General features: G+C 43.2%; 1 protein-coding gene across 3 annotated transcripts in view; it reads left to right on the top strand.

The window, feature by feature from the left end:
- Heg1 (heart development protein with EGF like domains 1) overlaps positions 1-16,603 on the top strand; it is an 88,293-nt gene that overhangs the window by 26,493 nt on the left and 45,197 nt on the right. For all 3 annotated transcript variants that reach the window (XM_017800539.2, XM_029568185.1, XM_029568186.1), the window contains exons 2-5: positions 905-1,201; positions 3,006-3,305; positions 10,567-10,899; positions 11,770-12,102. In XM_017800539.2, coding sequence (XP_017656028.2) covers positions 952-1,201; positions 3,006-3,305; positions 10,567-10,899; positions 11,770-12,102 — 1,216 coding nt within the window. In that variant the 5' untranslated portion in view covers positions 905-951. The remainder of the gene's footprint in view (positions 1-904; positions 1,202-3,005; positions 3,306-10,566; positions 10,900-11,769; positions 12,103-16,603) is intronic.

The following is a 16,603-nucleotide window of genomic DNA, read 5'->3' as shown; positions in this document are numbered from 1 at the left end:
TGAGACGTTTTCACATGCATTTCTAATCTCTATATATATGACTATTACTGGTCACAGTCGCTTACTTTCTGAGTTCCTTGGCATCTGAGCATGAATATAAACTCGTCAGATAGACAGCCTTCCTCTCCCACTAGAGCCTCCATACTCTGCCATCCCTGCCACTGTCCACTGTGCTGTCAGCACCCCCATCCATTCCCCCCATCTACCCTTCTGGTAAATCTAGTCAGCCAGAGGTCCCTGTTCCAGGAGGAAAAATTGGCTACTAAAGTTGTTTCTGTGGATTGTGGATGTTGCTCACTTCATCTTTTGGGCAATACTAATGTAAAAGATAACTTGGTCCTTTACACAAAAGGACACAGTGTTATATTTAGATACAAGTGATAGTTCTGCCTGCCTGCAGTCTCTGCTTATCAGATGATTTGACATTTTGCCTTGGCTCGTAAATATAGAAGTGTCTTCATTTACCTCCCACTGGTGTTTCTCCATGGTCCCACAGCCTTCAACCCTGAGCACAAAGAGAAATATTCTCAAATAGGGAAAAATAAAACGGGATTTTTAAGAGATTTTTAAACTTTTTATTTGTGTGTGTATGTTGCATGCATGTATGCACACATGTTCAGGTACTCATGAATGCCAGAAGAGGGCATGGGATCCCCTGGAGCTGGAGGTGCAGGTCTATGAGCCCCCCATGTGAGTGCTGGGCACTGAACTCCAGTACTCTGCAAGAGCAACAAGTGCTCTTAACTGCTGAGCCATCTCTCCAGCTGCCCCAAAATGGGGTTTTTAAGAAGTCACTCAGTCAGCAGTAACCTCATATGGTCTGCTGGCGATGGGAAAGGTTTTCAGGAGGTCTCCTTTCCAGAAGCCATTGAGCTCTCACTGATGCATTTGCATATTATTTCAGCTGCTGCAAGGAACTACTGGCCAGAAAGTAGCAACACTGCCCCCCACATGGGAAATACTCCCTTCTATCAGAGTCAAGAGGACCATTCAGCAGTGGGCTCCAGAAAGGGTGTACCAGCTCAGACCATCCGAGTGAGCCACACTTCTTCAGAAGCCCCAGAAATCTTCTCTCTCCTACCTGAGACGGCAAGTGCTGAGAGCAGACATGTGTCTTCAAGCAGAACAAACATCACCATTTTGCCTGTTGGGCACTCACCTGGGATCACAACAGCTCTGACCTCTCAGGGCAGCTCCTTCTGTGAGTTTGTGTGATGATGCTCATTTATGGATGTCCAGTCATAGAAAACAAAATTTCTGCCACGTTCCCATCCCCCCCATCCCCAGCAACTGTGCCCATTTGGGGTCTTGCTCAGGGGTGGATCAGACCTGTGACTTAAGCTTTCATCCATGCTGTGCTTATAAAGTTAGACCAGAGGAGGGTGCAGATTTGTTTAGTGTCCTGGTTGGTTCTGCATCATCTGTGTCCTAAGCCTTATCTTTCCTCCTGGGATTCTGCCAACACACTCGGATCTTAGGGGCTGGGAAAGATGGCCAAGCTTTTGTTTGTCTTGATGGGGTTCAAATGGTTGTTGCACAGCTTGGTGGCTTGGTATTTTCAGCAAAGACTTCAGAAAGGGGGTGGGGCTCTATGAGTACCACTTAACTATGGAAGAGAAGACAAAACTAGTGGTACTTAGGTACACACCTACCCAGCAGCATGTCTGTTCTCTCAGTTCTTACAGCAGGCTGGTGAGGTCATGTTATCCTTGCTTTAAGAATTTGGAAATTGAAGCTTAGAGACTAATTAACCTAGTGTATGGAGGGCAAATGGCAGGTTTCCAAGCTAGAATTTCAACCTAAGTCTGACAGCTGAGGAATGAGATGCCCAAAGTGAGCAAAGATACAAGGGAAAGAAAAGCCCATGACCTTCTGTGGGGCACAGGGCTAGCATCTTCCCCAGGGGAGGGTGTAAGTTGGGTATTAGAGCAGTGGGCAGGACAGGTATGTGGAGGCACGTCATGGAGGACTTTGCAAACCAAGCACTTTCTATTTGGTGTGGGGGATTTTTCACAATGGAGTGATAGTGTTACAGGAGTTTTGAGGAAGAGTCATCTGAAAGCTACTCTATAAAATGTGTAAATGGAGGGGCCCTAAAGTGAGCTGGTAAACATCTACACAAGGTGCTGGCCAGGTGACTAGGTGGTGAAAAACTGCTTAGTAAAGATTGTTAACAAAGGAAGGGCTGAGAGGGTAGCTCAGTTGATAGAGAGCTTTCCTAACATGCACAAAGCCCTGGGTTCAATCCCCAGCACTATGTCAACCACACATGGTGTTACCCACATGTCATCCCAGCTGGCTTTGTGGGGCACACCTTTAATCCCAGCACTTGGGAGGTAGAGGATGGCGAATCAGATGTTTGTTGTTATCCAGGCTACATAGGGAGTTTGAGAACAGACTAGGCTTCATGAGACCCTGTCTGAAAAAATAAAAATAAAAAAAGATTCTTAACAAAGAAAAGTTGATCATTGATAAGGACCTAAAAGTAGAGGCTGAAGCCATCCAAGATGACACCTTGGTTCCTCACCCTGCTGGAAGGTCTGGCTCGGGGCACTCAGTTCCGTAAGGGAAGCATATGAATGTACCTTGTGTTCTGTTCATGAATGGTGACTGAAAGCAGACTGGTGCAGAAATCCTGAGCATGATTCTACTGGTGTGACTGATCATCCAGTGTTGGGAAGTCTGTCTGTGTTGAATTCCGGTACATTCTGTGCCCCACTTTGTCAAGTGTGAAGGGTAAGTCCTCATGATCCAACACTGATCTCTAATTCCAGATAGTCTAATGCTTAGCTCCAATCTGCCCCTGCAGAGTAGACCCTTGGTGAGAGGTCAAAAGAGTCTTTGCTTGGTTTGTGCTTTCTCCTTCAGTTCATTTTTCCTAGAATGAGTAATTCCTCCTAGTTTTCCCTCATAGCTGTATATTTTATAGAAGTCAAAGTTGAGCCAATTAGAAATTGAGACATTTGGAAGTCCACTGGATTTTAATTGTTCCTGTCTCCTTTCAGCCTCAGAAAGACTTCCCCTGTCAACCAGCAGTTCCGGGTCAGGAGAAAGAATGGCCCATTCTCACACAGAAAGCGGAACATCCCCAGGCCTCTTGGAAAGGGAGAGGGGGCTCCCAGAAGAAGGGACTGTGCACACCCAAGTGACTGACACTTTGGTTTCCAGCCAGTCCTCCCTTCCTTCACGGGAGCTCAGAGAGCCAAGCATGCCCTCAAGGAAGAGAAATTATTTGGGCCTGGATCCCTCTGTGTGGCAATTCTCCCAGACTCCTACTCATCCTCCTTCCTCAGACCATCCCTCATGTGAGTTCTCTAGTCCCCAGCTCACCTCTCCAAAGCCATCTAAAATAGCCACAAATTAATGTGCATAACTAGCTGGTTAAGAACCATAAGGGGTTAAAGGGTAAAAACAATAAGCAAAAGAAGACTAAAAACCATTCCTATAATGCCAAGTATTTCTGGTAGAAGTATAATCTGTGTAGTCTATCTCAGTATATGTTCAGAATATGTTTTCTTTAACTATGTAAGGAGGAGACTATCAGATGGCTGGTGACTGCTCTGTCTACCACCTCCTTCCTGTCTCCCTCTTTCCTTTTCCTCCCTTCCCCCATACAAGTACAATATAGACTAAGTGTTACTGGTGTGTGTGTTTACACAAGAGGTCATGTGCTGGGGCGTCTGAATAAAATGGTGAGCTTGACACCATTTGATTAGTACTTTGAATCTTGTTTCTTCATTATTCCAAGAGCAGTTTCTTTGAGGGAAAAGAAAATATGGACATAATTTTTCCTGACATCATTTTGAAAATCCATATTTTTTTAAAAACCCTACATAGTAGAGGTGTTTGCAAGACTTGTGTTAGGCCCTATGTCTTTGGCAACCTCTCCTCTCCCCCATTCTGCCATCCCACTTCTCCATATCAGCCTCAGCTTGGGTATTCCATTCCGTGAGCCTTTCTTCACGCTCCTGGGCCTCTGTGCCACACACTTTGTCATACCAGATCACCCAGTGTCTACCTGCCCAGAGACTGTAATCTTCCTGTGGACACTTCTAGAACAGTATCAGGAATTGGAGGGTCACCAGTTGTGGCCCTCCTTTAATCCCAGCACTTGGGAAGCAGAGACAGGTGGATCTGTGAGTTCAGGGCTAGCCGTAGTGAGTTCCAAGCCAGCCAGGGCTACATAGTGAAACCCTGTCTCAAAAAATAGTAATAATATCTGGGGCTAGAGAGATGGCTCAGCGGTTAAGAGCGCTGACTGCTCTTGCAGAGGACCTGGGTTCAATTCCCAGCACCCACATGGCAGCTATGAACCATCTTAACTCCAGTTCCAGGGCAATCCAAAGCCCTCTTCTGATCTCCGCGGCATTGCACGACACGGGTGCACTCACATACATGCAGGCAATACACTCATACACATAAAATAAAAATAATAAATAAAGTATTTTAAAAATAGTAATAATATTGGAGGGTCACATGTACCCATAATCCCTTCAGAGGGCACATCTTGCCCCAGGCCAAAGGGATGCTACCAGCTGCTCCTCTCTGCCTCAGGCTGTAGGAAGCAGGACAGAGAGCAGCAGGATCTGCCCTTTCAAAACCCTTTTCAGTCAGAGGTAAAAACCAATATAGTTTTATTCATTCTTTGAGAAATTTCTTACTACAAGTGTGGTTCCATCATATTCTCCCCTCACAGTCCCCCTTGACCCTTTCCAGATCCCCTTTCATCTCCCCCTCCCAATTCCATGTCCTCTTTTTAAATTTTATTTTTATTTTTATGTGTGTGAGTATATTGCCTATATGTATGTAAGTGCACCCATGTCATGCAATGGCTGCAGAAGTCAGGAGAAGGCATCAAATCCCCTGGAACTGGAGTTATAGACAGTTGTTAGCTGCCATGTGGATGCTGGGATTTGAACCTGGGTCTTCTGCAAGAGCAGCCAGTGCTCTTAACTGCTGAACTGTCTTTTCTAGCTCCCCCCCCACCCCCGCCTTTGGTTTTTGATAGCTCACTGAGTCCAGTCCTCATGGTCCATAAACACATGGGTGTGGGGCCATCCACTGAAACACGGTCAGCCTACCGGGAACCACACCCTAAAGAAAACGGACTCTTCCCTCCCCTAGCATCAGCTGTCAGTAGCTCCAGTGAGAGGTAGGGGCTCGTATGTCCCTTTCCTAATAGTAAGTCACAGGTTTTAAAAAGTATTTTGCCAGACTTGGAGTTTAGGTTTATGCCATCAAAGCAAAAACTGAGTCCAGGGGCCCTCTCTGGAGCACCTGTTTAAAGTTGCCAGTCACTCTTCGATGCACTTTGTGTAGTTTTCTGCTTGTGAGTATGGATATAATTTACGATTCAAGTTTGTAGCAGATTGCTTTTTAAGATTATTCTTAAGTGTTGGGACTGGAGAGATAGCTCAGTGTTTAGGAGCACTGGTTTGCCCTTCCAGAGGACCCAGGTTTGATTCCTAGCACCCACATGGTGGCTAACAATCATCTGTAACCCCAGTTCCAGGGGATCCGACACCCTCTTCTGGCCTCTGTGGACTTTGCACAACATGGGTGGATTTACATACATGCAGGCAAAACACTCATACACATAAAATAAAAATAAATAAAAAATTTAAAAATTAAAGACTCTTCATATGTGTTGATTGGATTGGACAAAAGCTACAATCTGTGCAATTCCAAAGTTCTTTTTCTCTGTAACTTACAACCAACTTTGCTAAATGAAGAAAAGGAAGCATTTCCTAGGATGTTCTACCTTGATTCTGGTCAGGGTCCTTTGATATTTATAACTAAAAAAAATTTTATTATTTTTATTTTATGTATATGAATGTATTGCCTGCATGTATGTGAGTGCACCTGTGTCATGCAGTGCCATGGAGATCAGAAGAGAGCTTCGGATTCCCCTGGAACTGGAGTTAAGGATGGTTCATAAACACCATGTGGGTGCTGGGAATCGAACCCAGATCCTCTGCAAAAGCAGTCAGTGCTCTCAACCACTGACCTACCTCTCCAGCCCAATATTTATAATTTTAATTCAACGCAGTACTGTGGTGTATTTGAAACTCAACCCATGTTTCTAACTTTGCTGGATCCAATTCTCTCTTTGTATTTTCAACACTATAAAGGTAATTGACCGTCGTGGTCATGTTCTTTGTGTACTTGTCTTCCTAAAACTTTCCACTTCTAATTTTTCACCTTGACTTTCATATTCCTTTAGTCTTACTAAGGATTGCTCTTCCTTAGTGACCTGGTGTTCTGTTGTGGGTAGAGGCAGACCACCCTGTGGAGGGATCGCTAGAGAGGACTTTGGGGCAAAGGACACACTCCTAGAACCTGAACCAAAGAGGATATGCTGAATGTTTAAAGTTGCTTTGGCACCTGCCAGCCAACCAAGCAAGCTCTGTATACCTCTCTGTCTCCTGAATGCAAGTCTTCAGGATCTGCCCAAGCAGAAGTCAGCCTGCCTGACTGGCCAGCTTAGGAGACAAAGAGAAGTGAAAGAGTGTGAGGGGGACTTGTGCTTTTTCTGGTAATGTAACTCAAGGAAAAGCCCACCACTTAGACCAGTTAGGTTAGTGATGCTCCTCACAAGACATGCACACAGATAACAAGCCAGGGGCCTGGGGAGAATATGGGACAGGGTTTCTCGGGGGAAACAGGAATCGGGTGATCTGAAATGGTACAACATCTGGTGGTCTACACACACTCAGCCTGTGTAGACTGGGCCTCCTTCACTCCTACCTAGCTAAGATGCATGTTTTCAACACAGCCTCGTCCAAGCTGGGGACAGCTAGACATGATCTGCTTCCAAATAGAATTTGTATGCATTACAGAAGCAGGTCCCAGATAGAAGAACCAGATTTTACGAAAGAGATCAGAAGACATTTGAAGTGATTTTCCATGCCACCTGCCATCTTCTCCTACTTTGTGCCTTTCTAGACTTTCCATATTTTCTGATGCTCATGTGCTGCTGTTTGATCACTGAGGGGGAAAAGTAAGCAAAGCAACAAATGGCAGGGGGCGGGGGAGCTGTCTTTTGAGGGCAAAAAGAAAAAAAATATATATAAAATACATATTATATATATATATATATATAAAATTGTGTGAGGTGACTACAATTGAGTACTAAATTTAGTATGAGCTTCCTGGAAACCAGGACACAAAGAGAAGCTGGGTAGGCATGTGATTCTTGTCAGATGACGTCATAAGCATACAATTTCATCCATAGGCATAAATGTTTTAGGGGCAGTAAATTCCAAGTGGAATACTTATATGAGGAATGCTGACAGTCATAACAGGAAAATGCTTTCAATTGCTGATTTGTGGGAATTGTGCTAATGTTTTTTAAAGGTGATATTTTATAGAGATTCAGTAAGAGCTGAGGGCATAGTAATGGATCTCAATTTATAGAAGTCTTTCTGTGGGCTGCTGAGCTGAGCTGATGTGGTCCAGGTAAATTGCTTTGTGGTGATTTCACTTTCTAAAAGTAGAGAGCATAAATAACTCAGAATATTGTGGACTGAGCCTGTCTTTCTCAAATATCAGCTGCTATAGCTGTACTGCTGGTGGGTTCGGGCTAGTTGTCAAGGTTGGACATTCTGATGTTATCTGAAGCCCTGGTGTTTTGTCCTATGACTGGAGAGTGACAGGATGCTCACATCAAGTGAGCAGGCATTCTTTCCCAAAACTGTTATAAAGACTAGGACCCTAACTAGAGCCTGCTCCCAGTGGATAGTCTTCTCATTTTAATTTTTAAAAAATATTTTATTTTTATTTCTATTTTATGTGTATGAGTGTATTGCCTGCATGTATGTCTTGCAGTGCTCATGGAGGTCAAAAGAGGGCATTGGATCCCTTGGAACAAGAGTTAGGGACAGTTGTTAGCCACCTTGTAGGTGCTAGAAATTGAACCTGGATCCTCTGCAAGAGCTGTCAGTGTTCTTAACCACTGAGCCATCTCTCCAGACCCCTCATTTTAATTTTTATTACATTTATTTGTTTTTTAATGTGTGGATGTGTGTTCATGAGTGCATGCGTGCATGTGGATGTGTGAAGATCAGAGGCTACCTTGTAGGAGTCAGTTCTCCTTCCATCATGTGGGACCCAGGTATCAAAGTCAGGCTTGGCAGCAAAGTGCCTTTACCTGCTGTGTTATCTTGCCAGCCTGATCTTCCCATTTTTAAATGACAGCTTCATGGTAGAAGTGATACAGGTATGGTAGTTATTCAGTGGCCACTAATACTGGCCTACTGATCAGAAATGCTAGTAAATTTCCTCCTAGATTTATGTAATAGACACTCATTTAATAACATAAGTAGTGCCTGTTGACTAGGCAGACTAGTATGTCCTCTTTTTATTAAGAAACTGTACTTTGCAAAGTGTTATGCAGTTTTCATTCCTTTACTGTGAGGATTAGATGTGATGCATATTTAAGTACTCAGTACAGTGCATGGGGCATTGTGGTTGAGCAATTCCTGGTGACTTGTTCTGTTTTGAAACAGGGTCTTACTCAGCAGCTCAGGTCTGGACTAGAACTTGCTGTGCAGACCAATCTGGCTTCCAATACATGATCCCCTTGTCTCAGCCTCCCAAGTTTACAGCATGTGCCATCCTGTCCATCCACAGTAGTTTGTTATAATGATGATGGGTAGTGAGATGGAAGACCAGTGTTCTGCAGAGCCCTTAGGATCGGGGAAAAGTAAAGCTGTTTTCTTTTAGTGACTTAGCATTTGTGAACTTTTGTGATTGTATTTCTGTGGCCATTTATTTAGTGATAAACCACTCCAGTGGACAGGCCTGGATTATCCCAGCTGAACTCTGCATAATCACTACTGTGTTTTGATGGGAATATCGAACAGATGATATAATGCAGTTGACTAGGAATAACTATGTTTTAAAAGTAATTTGATGGGAATACTTTATGGGACATATTTATGTTATTCCTTTCTTATACAGAATTGGGTTTTACTTTGTTTTGTCTGTGTGTGTTCCAGCAGGGTTGGGTGTGGTGGCTGTTTTTGCATCCAGATTTTTCTATTCCATTGTTGAATATGGATAGCCTGCATCAGCATTTTGTTTTCACTAAGATCCAGTGAACCGAGCAGCAGAAAGGCTCTAGGTATAGGTGGGTCTGTGGTTTTGCAGAATAAAAGGAACCGTATTTCCTATGCTTTCTCTTTCTCTCTACAATTTATTTGTACTTTTAGTCACAATGGCACATAAAACTGGTCTTCGAAGAACTATTTATAATGGCAATTTCCTTTTCCCACTTTTCTGGTCATAATTAACTGCTGGAAGCCTTTCTTTATATAGGTGTACAGTACTTTTATTGTTGTTGGCTTAAAATGGGGGGTAGGAAGAAAGTACTTTCTTTCCTGCCTGCTGCTTCTTTGTGCCCACCAAGCTTTCCTGTACCTTATTCTTACTTAGAGCAAGGAGAGGATATTTTGTGGTGCTGGGCTTGAACCCAGGGCCTAGTACATGTTAGGCAAGCTCTCTATCACTGAGCTAGGTCCTCAGCCACATGGCATCAGGGTTTTAATGTATCCTTCTGGAGATCATGCCTCAAAGTATCCTTGGAACGTTTTTTATAGACGAAAGCTCTCAGCAAGACGTCTATAATGTGGGACATACCATGTATTCTGACCAGGGTATATAACTGGATTCTTGAGGTTCTTGACAGTTATCCAAGGACTACCATCCATTGATCAGAACAACTGTTCCCAGCCTTGAGTCCTTGGTCCTGGAGGTGATGGGGAGGTGGAGTATGATACTGGTTTGAAAGCTGGTCTCTAAGGCTTAAAGAGACTAAGTAACTACAATAGTAACTCTCTTCTTTTGGGTGAAATTAAACAAATTCCTGGAGTAATAAAAAGCATCTCCTGTTGGTTACTTAATGAATACAGTTTAAATAGTCTTTCAAAGGATAAGCTTTATGGTGGCTATGATTTAGGGAATATAAAAGAGCCTTTGGCAATGCCAAGACTTGGGAACTGTTGTCTTCAGACAGTAGTATCCTGTGTTCTGCAGGGCCCTAGTGGTGACTGAGGGATTGGACACCATGTCTAGGCCCATATTGGGTTCACTTTATGGACTGGATTTTAGTCTACAATAGCATTTGAACAAAAGAGTTGCATGGCTGAAAATAAAACAGCAACAACAGCCTTATGGTGGTGGCCTGTACTGTGAAATTCCTATATTGTAGAATTCAGTAGCAGTTTTTATTTTGCTCTATTAAAAAAAAAAAAGACAAATGATGTATTTGTCTGGATTTCTCCCATCTTCCTTTTAGCTTGCACAGAAAGCTTTTCATTGTGCTTGGTAAGGGATAGCAGACTGTCTCCAGTCAGCTCTGTGAGAATTCGAACTGGTGAGGGGAAAGCAGAGGTGTGTTCCTGATTGCACATGCATATGTAAACGTGATACAAATGTCTGTATCTCTACTGCATCCACAGTATTTAGATATATATATCAAAATATAATAAATATTTTTGTACCTTGGCAGAACCTCAATTTTCTTACAATTTGAGTAGTTTTGAAGCCTAGTTTCTTCTGTTTCAGCTTCTGGAAGTACAAAGAAGCATAACAACTCCACCGCTCTCCAAAGCCCATCCGTCACCCAGACACAGAGTTCACATCTTGCCAGCACATTCACTAATGGTGCCCCAAGAACGCTTCAGTCTTTGACTGTCAGTATGAAGCCTATAAATGAGACAGAGGGTTTCCCTGAGGGCTCCAAAACTGCCACAGCATCAGCCTCAGTCCATTCTTCACCCACCATGGTAGACTCAAGGACAAACAGTAGATTAGCTGGGAATCCAGGAGATGTCATTGAGCCATCCACAGAACATGAATTTGGACTTACGTCTTTAGACTGGCAAAGTGATTCCCCACGTAAGTACTCTACCTTTACTTGATCTGTTGGACATTTTTATGTATTGGATTTTCTTAGGCAATCTCTTCAAGACCATTTACAATCTCTGAAGAAAAGCATGTTCCTTGTCGATACGAACTCCTCTATCCAGTATATCACACTATTACATTTTAATCTTTGGGTGTGGACAGGTGTTATCCCTCCTGTGTTTTTATAGGTGAGGACACTGGGATTCAGAGGCTTAAGTGAAACATGCACAGCTACTTAGCTCACTCAACAGAGTGGAGACCTCAGCCTTGGACTCTCCCACAGTTGAGAGTTGAGTCCATCTTCTTTCACTCTACAGCAAAGTCTTCAAAGTGAGAACTGATCTACTGTTTATAGCTAGCTTCAGTGATTTTTATGTACGGACCATCTTTATAAACAGGTGTACAGACACAAATATAGTTCCTAAATTTATGGTTTGGTGTAATCCTTATGGTTTATTTTGTTATACTTCAGAAGTAGAATAATGTTTATTAATGTTGGAACTGCTTCAGAAAAATGCTCTACTTACTATATTTATGCACAACATATTTGTTGGATATGATGACTCCCTTGAACTACTTTTTCAAGGGACAAAAAGAAACACTCAAGCCTATAAATTACTCTATTTACACATGCTGTTTAAAAGTCTCCTCATCAACTTTTATTTTTAGTATTACTATAATTGCTGACAACCAAAAAATTTGAAAAACATTAGATTCTGATAATGTGCATCACTTGATTCATATAAATACTACAGGATTTCTTGGCACAGGGAATCTTTCCTTAGAGGGGACTTACTTCTTAGTTGTTGAGTCTCTTTTCCCTATGCACATGATGGCCTTTTCCCCTGTAATATCTTACAGCCTTTGGACATCAGCTTGCCAGCAGTTCTGAGGCAGAAAATGGAAGTTTTGGGCCTCAAACCGAGACCATATTTAGGTCAGTCCCCTCCCTCAGAGATGGAGAGAGCACAGCATCCTGGTTCTGGGCCAAAAACAAAGCACCTGAAGATGTGACAGAAAGCTCTGCTTTGCATCTGGAAGTTGTGAACACTTCAGTTTTGACTCAGTTCTTAGACTCTGCTCAACAGCCTAGAGTGGATAACACAGGACTGGGTGAGAGAAGTTACTCAGAGTCTTCATCTTCGTCTTCCTCAGAAAGCCCAGATTCCTCAGCACCACGAGGAGAACATTCAGGTAAGCTTTTTTGTTTCATAGATGCATACCACAGGGCATACTAATAAAGTAATTTCTTAGACCAGTCTCGTGTTGCTATTCCCTGATCATTCTCCTAACTGATTAACACAGATATGCCCGCATGGCCCATCTTTTTCCTGGTACATCTCAGAAACATTTTTTCCCTTTGTGGTGGGTGTATGTGTGTGTTTATGCCGGTGCACACAGACACACATATGAGCATGAAAAGAGGCTGGAGGTCAACCCTGTAGTGGTGTTCCTCAGGAGCCATCCACCTTATTAAGACAAGGCCTCTCACTTGGACCTGAGGTTTGATAATTAGACAAGGCTGTCTCCACCTCCCTAGTGTAGGGATTACAGGAACTTGTCCCCACACTTGGCTTTTTACATGGATGCTGAGAATTGAATTGAGGTCCTCATGCTTGCTTAGCAAGCAGTTTACAGCAGAACCATCTCCCTAGTCTCCCACATGAGAAACTTTTTTGTTTTGGTTCTTTGAGTTAGCATCTCCCTGTATCCCTAGCTGGCCTGGAACTTGCTATGTAAACCAGGCTGACTTCATTGGCACATGGAATTACCAGGAATTAACCTTGGAATTTCCAGGTTATGTAGTAGCACCAATTTTCAAAGATTTATTTTTATCTGTGTGTCTCTGTGTCTATGTGAGTGCTCAGCAGGGCCAGAAGAGGGCATTGGATCCCTCGGACATGGAAGTACAGGTAACTGTGTGCCACCTGTTGTGGGTACTGGGAACCAAACTTCTCTGGTCCTCTGGAAGAGCAGCAAGCACTCTTAACTGCTGAGCCATCTCTCCAGCCCCTAGTAACACCATTTTTAATCTTCTGAGAAACTGTCAAACTATTTTCTAAAGTAACTATATGTCAGTGGTATCTCAGGGTAGTTTTAATTTGCATTTTCCAGCTGACTGATAATATTGAGTATTTATTTGTGTAGTTACTCAAATAGATATTGTGTAGTTTGCCAGTGTGTTTATCTTCTTTGTGAATGTCTATTTGACCCTCTCCACTTTTAAGACTGGGCTCTCATTTTATCACTGAGCAGAAGAGCTCTTTTTATATTGTGGATACCATATACCATATGTATAAGTTACAAGCACTTCCCCCCGTTCTGTCATGTGTCATTTTTATCTTTAGATGGTGTCATTGTATGAAAGTCTTTGTTTTGTTGAAGTCTAATGGGTCAATTTTAGAACAGTTGTCATTTGATTCCCTGTTAATAATACGTTTTTGAAGATAATTCCCAGTAATCTTATCAGCGTAAATAGGTAATCACCAAAGCAAACATGTTTATCGTCAAGCTTTTAATAGGCTTAAATTCTTACCTCTCCACAACAACATTGTCTCTTCCATATGAGAATTGTAATGAATCAGGAAAATTGCGGTTTATTATTCTGCCTCATAATGGAAAAGCATCTGATCACAAATGAATAAAACACAAGCAGGGAGAAGCTATGTACTCTTTATTTCTTTACCTGGGAAATACGTTCTTTCTCTCCTAAACAGAAGAAACCATTTTCCACACTGTCCACCATGGGATGTGGTTCCAGGATTTTTGCCTTTTCAAACCAAGATTTTAAGGTTCTTTTTTACATTTCACTTTATTGGCAGTAGTGAGGAGTAAATCCAGGGCTTGGGCATGCTAAGTAAGCATGCTAACTGTCCTGCGTCCCTGACACACAGTCTTAGATTCCATAGCATACATATACATACATATACATATGTCTTCAATATCCTTTCTCTCCACAGTTAATGCTTAGCTGATTCACCTGAAAAAGTTGATTTCCTTGTGATCAGATTGTGGGGTAATAAAAAAGCTAGATAAGGAGTAGTCCCATTCCTGAAATGATCTTGCTGAGGGATAGTGCAGCACTTTATCTTTTGCCTATGAATCGGTCAAAGCTGATGATTGTAGCAGCCAGCCTTCAAGGTTCTCAGTCCATCCTTTAGTCCAGGTTCAGATCCAGCTGTTTCAGCTCATAATCCTTCAGTCTGTCAAGCCTATACCCAGATGTGCTTGTTTGCCGAAATTCCATTTAATAGAGTATTTAAGAATTCTACCCGGTATCTTTTTCTCTTTGTCTTAAATTGTCTTAGAGGTTGGGACTCTTGAGCTTCTAGGTGACTCAGCATCCGAGCATCTCCTGGGCCTGCGGCAAGTCACCTTTCTGATAACTGGCTTACAGTTGCTCTAGGTCACTGGCTGTCCTGTCTGCATGTTGATTCTTAGCTGAGGGTTCTTTTGCTATACCAGGATAGAAAGCATGGGGGAGGGGACAAGAAGCTCATCATTCTGGTCTCCAGCAGGTTTTGTTTCCCAAAGTATTTGACAGCATGTAGCAGTGGCAGTTGGCAGGCAGAAGTCGTGATGAGTGGCAGTCCTGTGTAGGCCCTATGACCACTGTTACAGTCCTCAGCCTGGGATCTGAGACCCTTAGCCCTAAAGACTTCAGTTCTCTGTAGATCTTCTGATGACCAGGGCCTACAGGGCTTCTTTGGCTCCTTACAACCCTTCACCAGTTTCTCATTCTCTCTTGTGGCATCTGCTTCTGTTCTTCCTGCCCTGGCCACCTTAATCCAGGTGCCTGCCTCTGTCTGGACTGTATTTGGGGAGCCTAGGTACAAGCTGGGGTACCTGCCACTGGCTGGCCCCCAGTGGGCTGTTCAGGAACTGAGTGCCTGGTGCTGCCAGGATTACTCAGGCATGGGCATTTGTACCCACTGAGTGGTGGGTGGTATCCAGAAGACAGGTGGGATCAGCAGGCAATCCAGTGCTGTGGCCACTACTGTCCCTCTGGGCACGGCTGGTGGGGGAGCCTAAGCGCCCACTTCTTCAGCACCAAAACAGCAGTTGCAGATGGTTGCTGAAACTGTGCACTGGGAAGGTGCAGCCTGGGGCTTGGGAACCAGGTGCCAGTCACAAGCAGAGCTGTTCAGGAGCCCAGCACTGTGGATCTGAAATTGGACACAAGCTGGACTTAACACCTCCAAGGCCACTGGGACCTCTGTAGCAGTGGCTGGGCATACATTGAGGTAGCTGTGGGCAGTACTGAGTGGTGTGCCAGGCCCCTTCTCAATGTGTCCCTGAGATCCTCAGCAGTCCAGATGTAACCTGGCCACTGGCACTGCCCTCACCCAGCTATCCAGTGCTTTCTGCAGCCTCTGCTGCTTCTTTCTTCTGTACTCCTGAAACAAGTAACAAGAAAAGATCAGTAAGGGGAAGCAGAACTGAGTAAGCTAAACAGCCTGGTTACATAGCCCAAGAGAGGTGTTTGTTTTGGACCACTCACAGCCTTGCCCCTTAGCTCTCGTCACAGTGATCCCTCTACCATGGGAAGCCATCCCCTTCTAGCCATGGTAGAAATGGCTCATCAAGGTCTGTGATTACTGACAGTCTGGTACAAACTATTTGAAACAGCCCTGCCTGGGATTGTGCCCTCAGGAGTAAGGGCAAATAGATGTGATCCTGGTATAGCTGTTTTAAGACTGGTGCTGCCATAAACATAGTCTGGCTGGCTGTTAGATTGATAGTCCTTCTGCTCAAGGTGGCTAGGGCAGCAAGAAAGAGTTCAGTAGCTACTAATTAAAGTCCCTTTTCCTACAGAGTCAAATTAGGAAGGCTTTAGGCTGAGAGGAATTGGATTTCACATGTATCATGAAAAAAAATGGTAGTCTGATAATCTAAGATAGATCTAAGCATCTTTAGATTTGTGGATACGACATAGAAACACCCCCCACAAAAGGAGAAAAGGGGGTATTTATTTGTGTGTTGCCTTCCCTATTCCATATCCATCAGCAAAATAGAACAATTGTATTAAAAGTTTAAAGCCCAGATAAACCAATTTATTTTTACTCTTAAGGCCATTTGAGGATCTGTTCCTCTGGAGTCACATGGGCTTGGGAGGAGCCCCTGGCTCCTTTCTTCACCAGTTCCGCTATGTGAAGATAAGTCAAAGGTCCTGCTCAACCATGGCTGGCTTCACTTGGAAGCATGGAGGAAATGTTTCTTCTATGTTGACCCTCATCTTTGTAGACTGGACACTGGTTGAAGTCCATCTCATGGGGTCTCCACGGCCTCCTTGAAAGAGATGTATCTTTGCTCTGGAAACTGTTATTGAGTGTGTTAAAGCTGTAATGAAATACTTCTTCTAAAAAATAAATAAATATATATATGTGTGTATGTGTATATATATATACACACACACACACACACATATATATATATATATATATACAAAAAAAGGTTTAAAACAGGGCTGGCTAGATGCCTCAGTGTAAAGTTACCACCAAGCCTGATGACATAATACCCAGAATACACATAGTGAAAGGAGAGAGCGGATTCCACAGAATGGTCCCCTGACTTCCACACTCCTGCTGTGATATATGCACATCCACACACATATACATGGACACTCAATAAATAGATGTAAAAGTTTAAAAATAAAAACACAAAGTAATCCGTCCATGCTATTTCTTGGGCACGT

The sequence above is a fragment of the Nannospalax galili genome, unplaced genomic scaffold, assembly GCF_000622305.1.
Source record: "Nannospalax galili isolate Female #2095 unplaced genomic scaffold, S.galili_v1.0 scaffold18, whole genome shotgun sequence".
NCBI classification, from domain to species: domain Eukaryota; kingdom Metazoa; phylum Chordata; class Mammalia; order Rodentia; family Spalacidae; genus Nannospalax; species Nannospalax galili.
The sequence above is the reverse complement of the archived record's forward strand: the minus strand, read 5'-3'. Positions and strand labels throughout refer to the sequence as shown.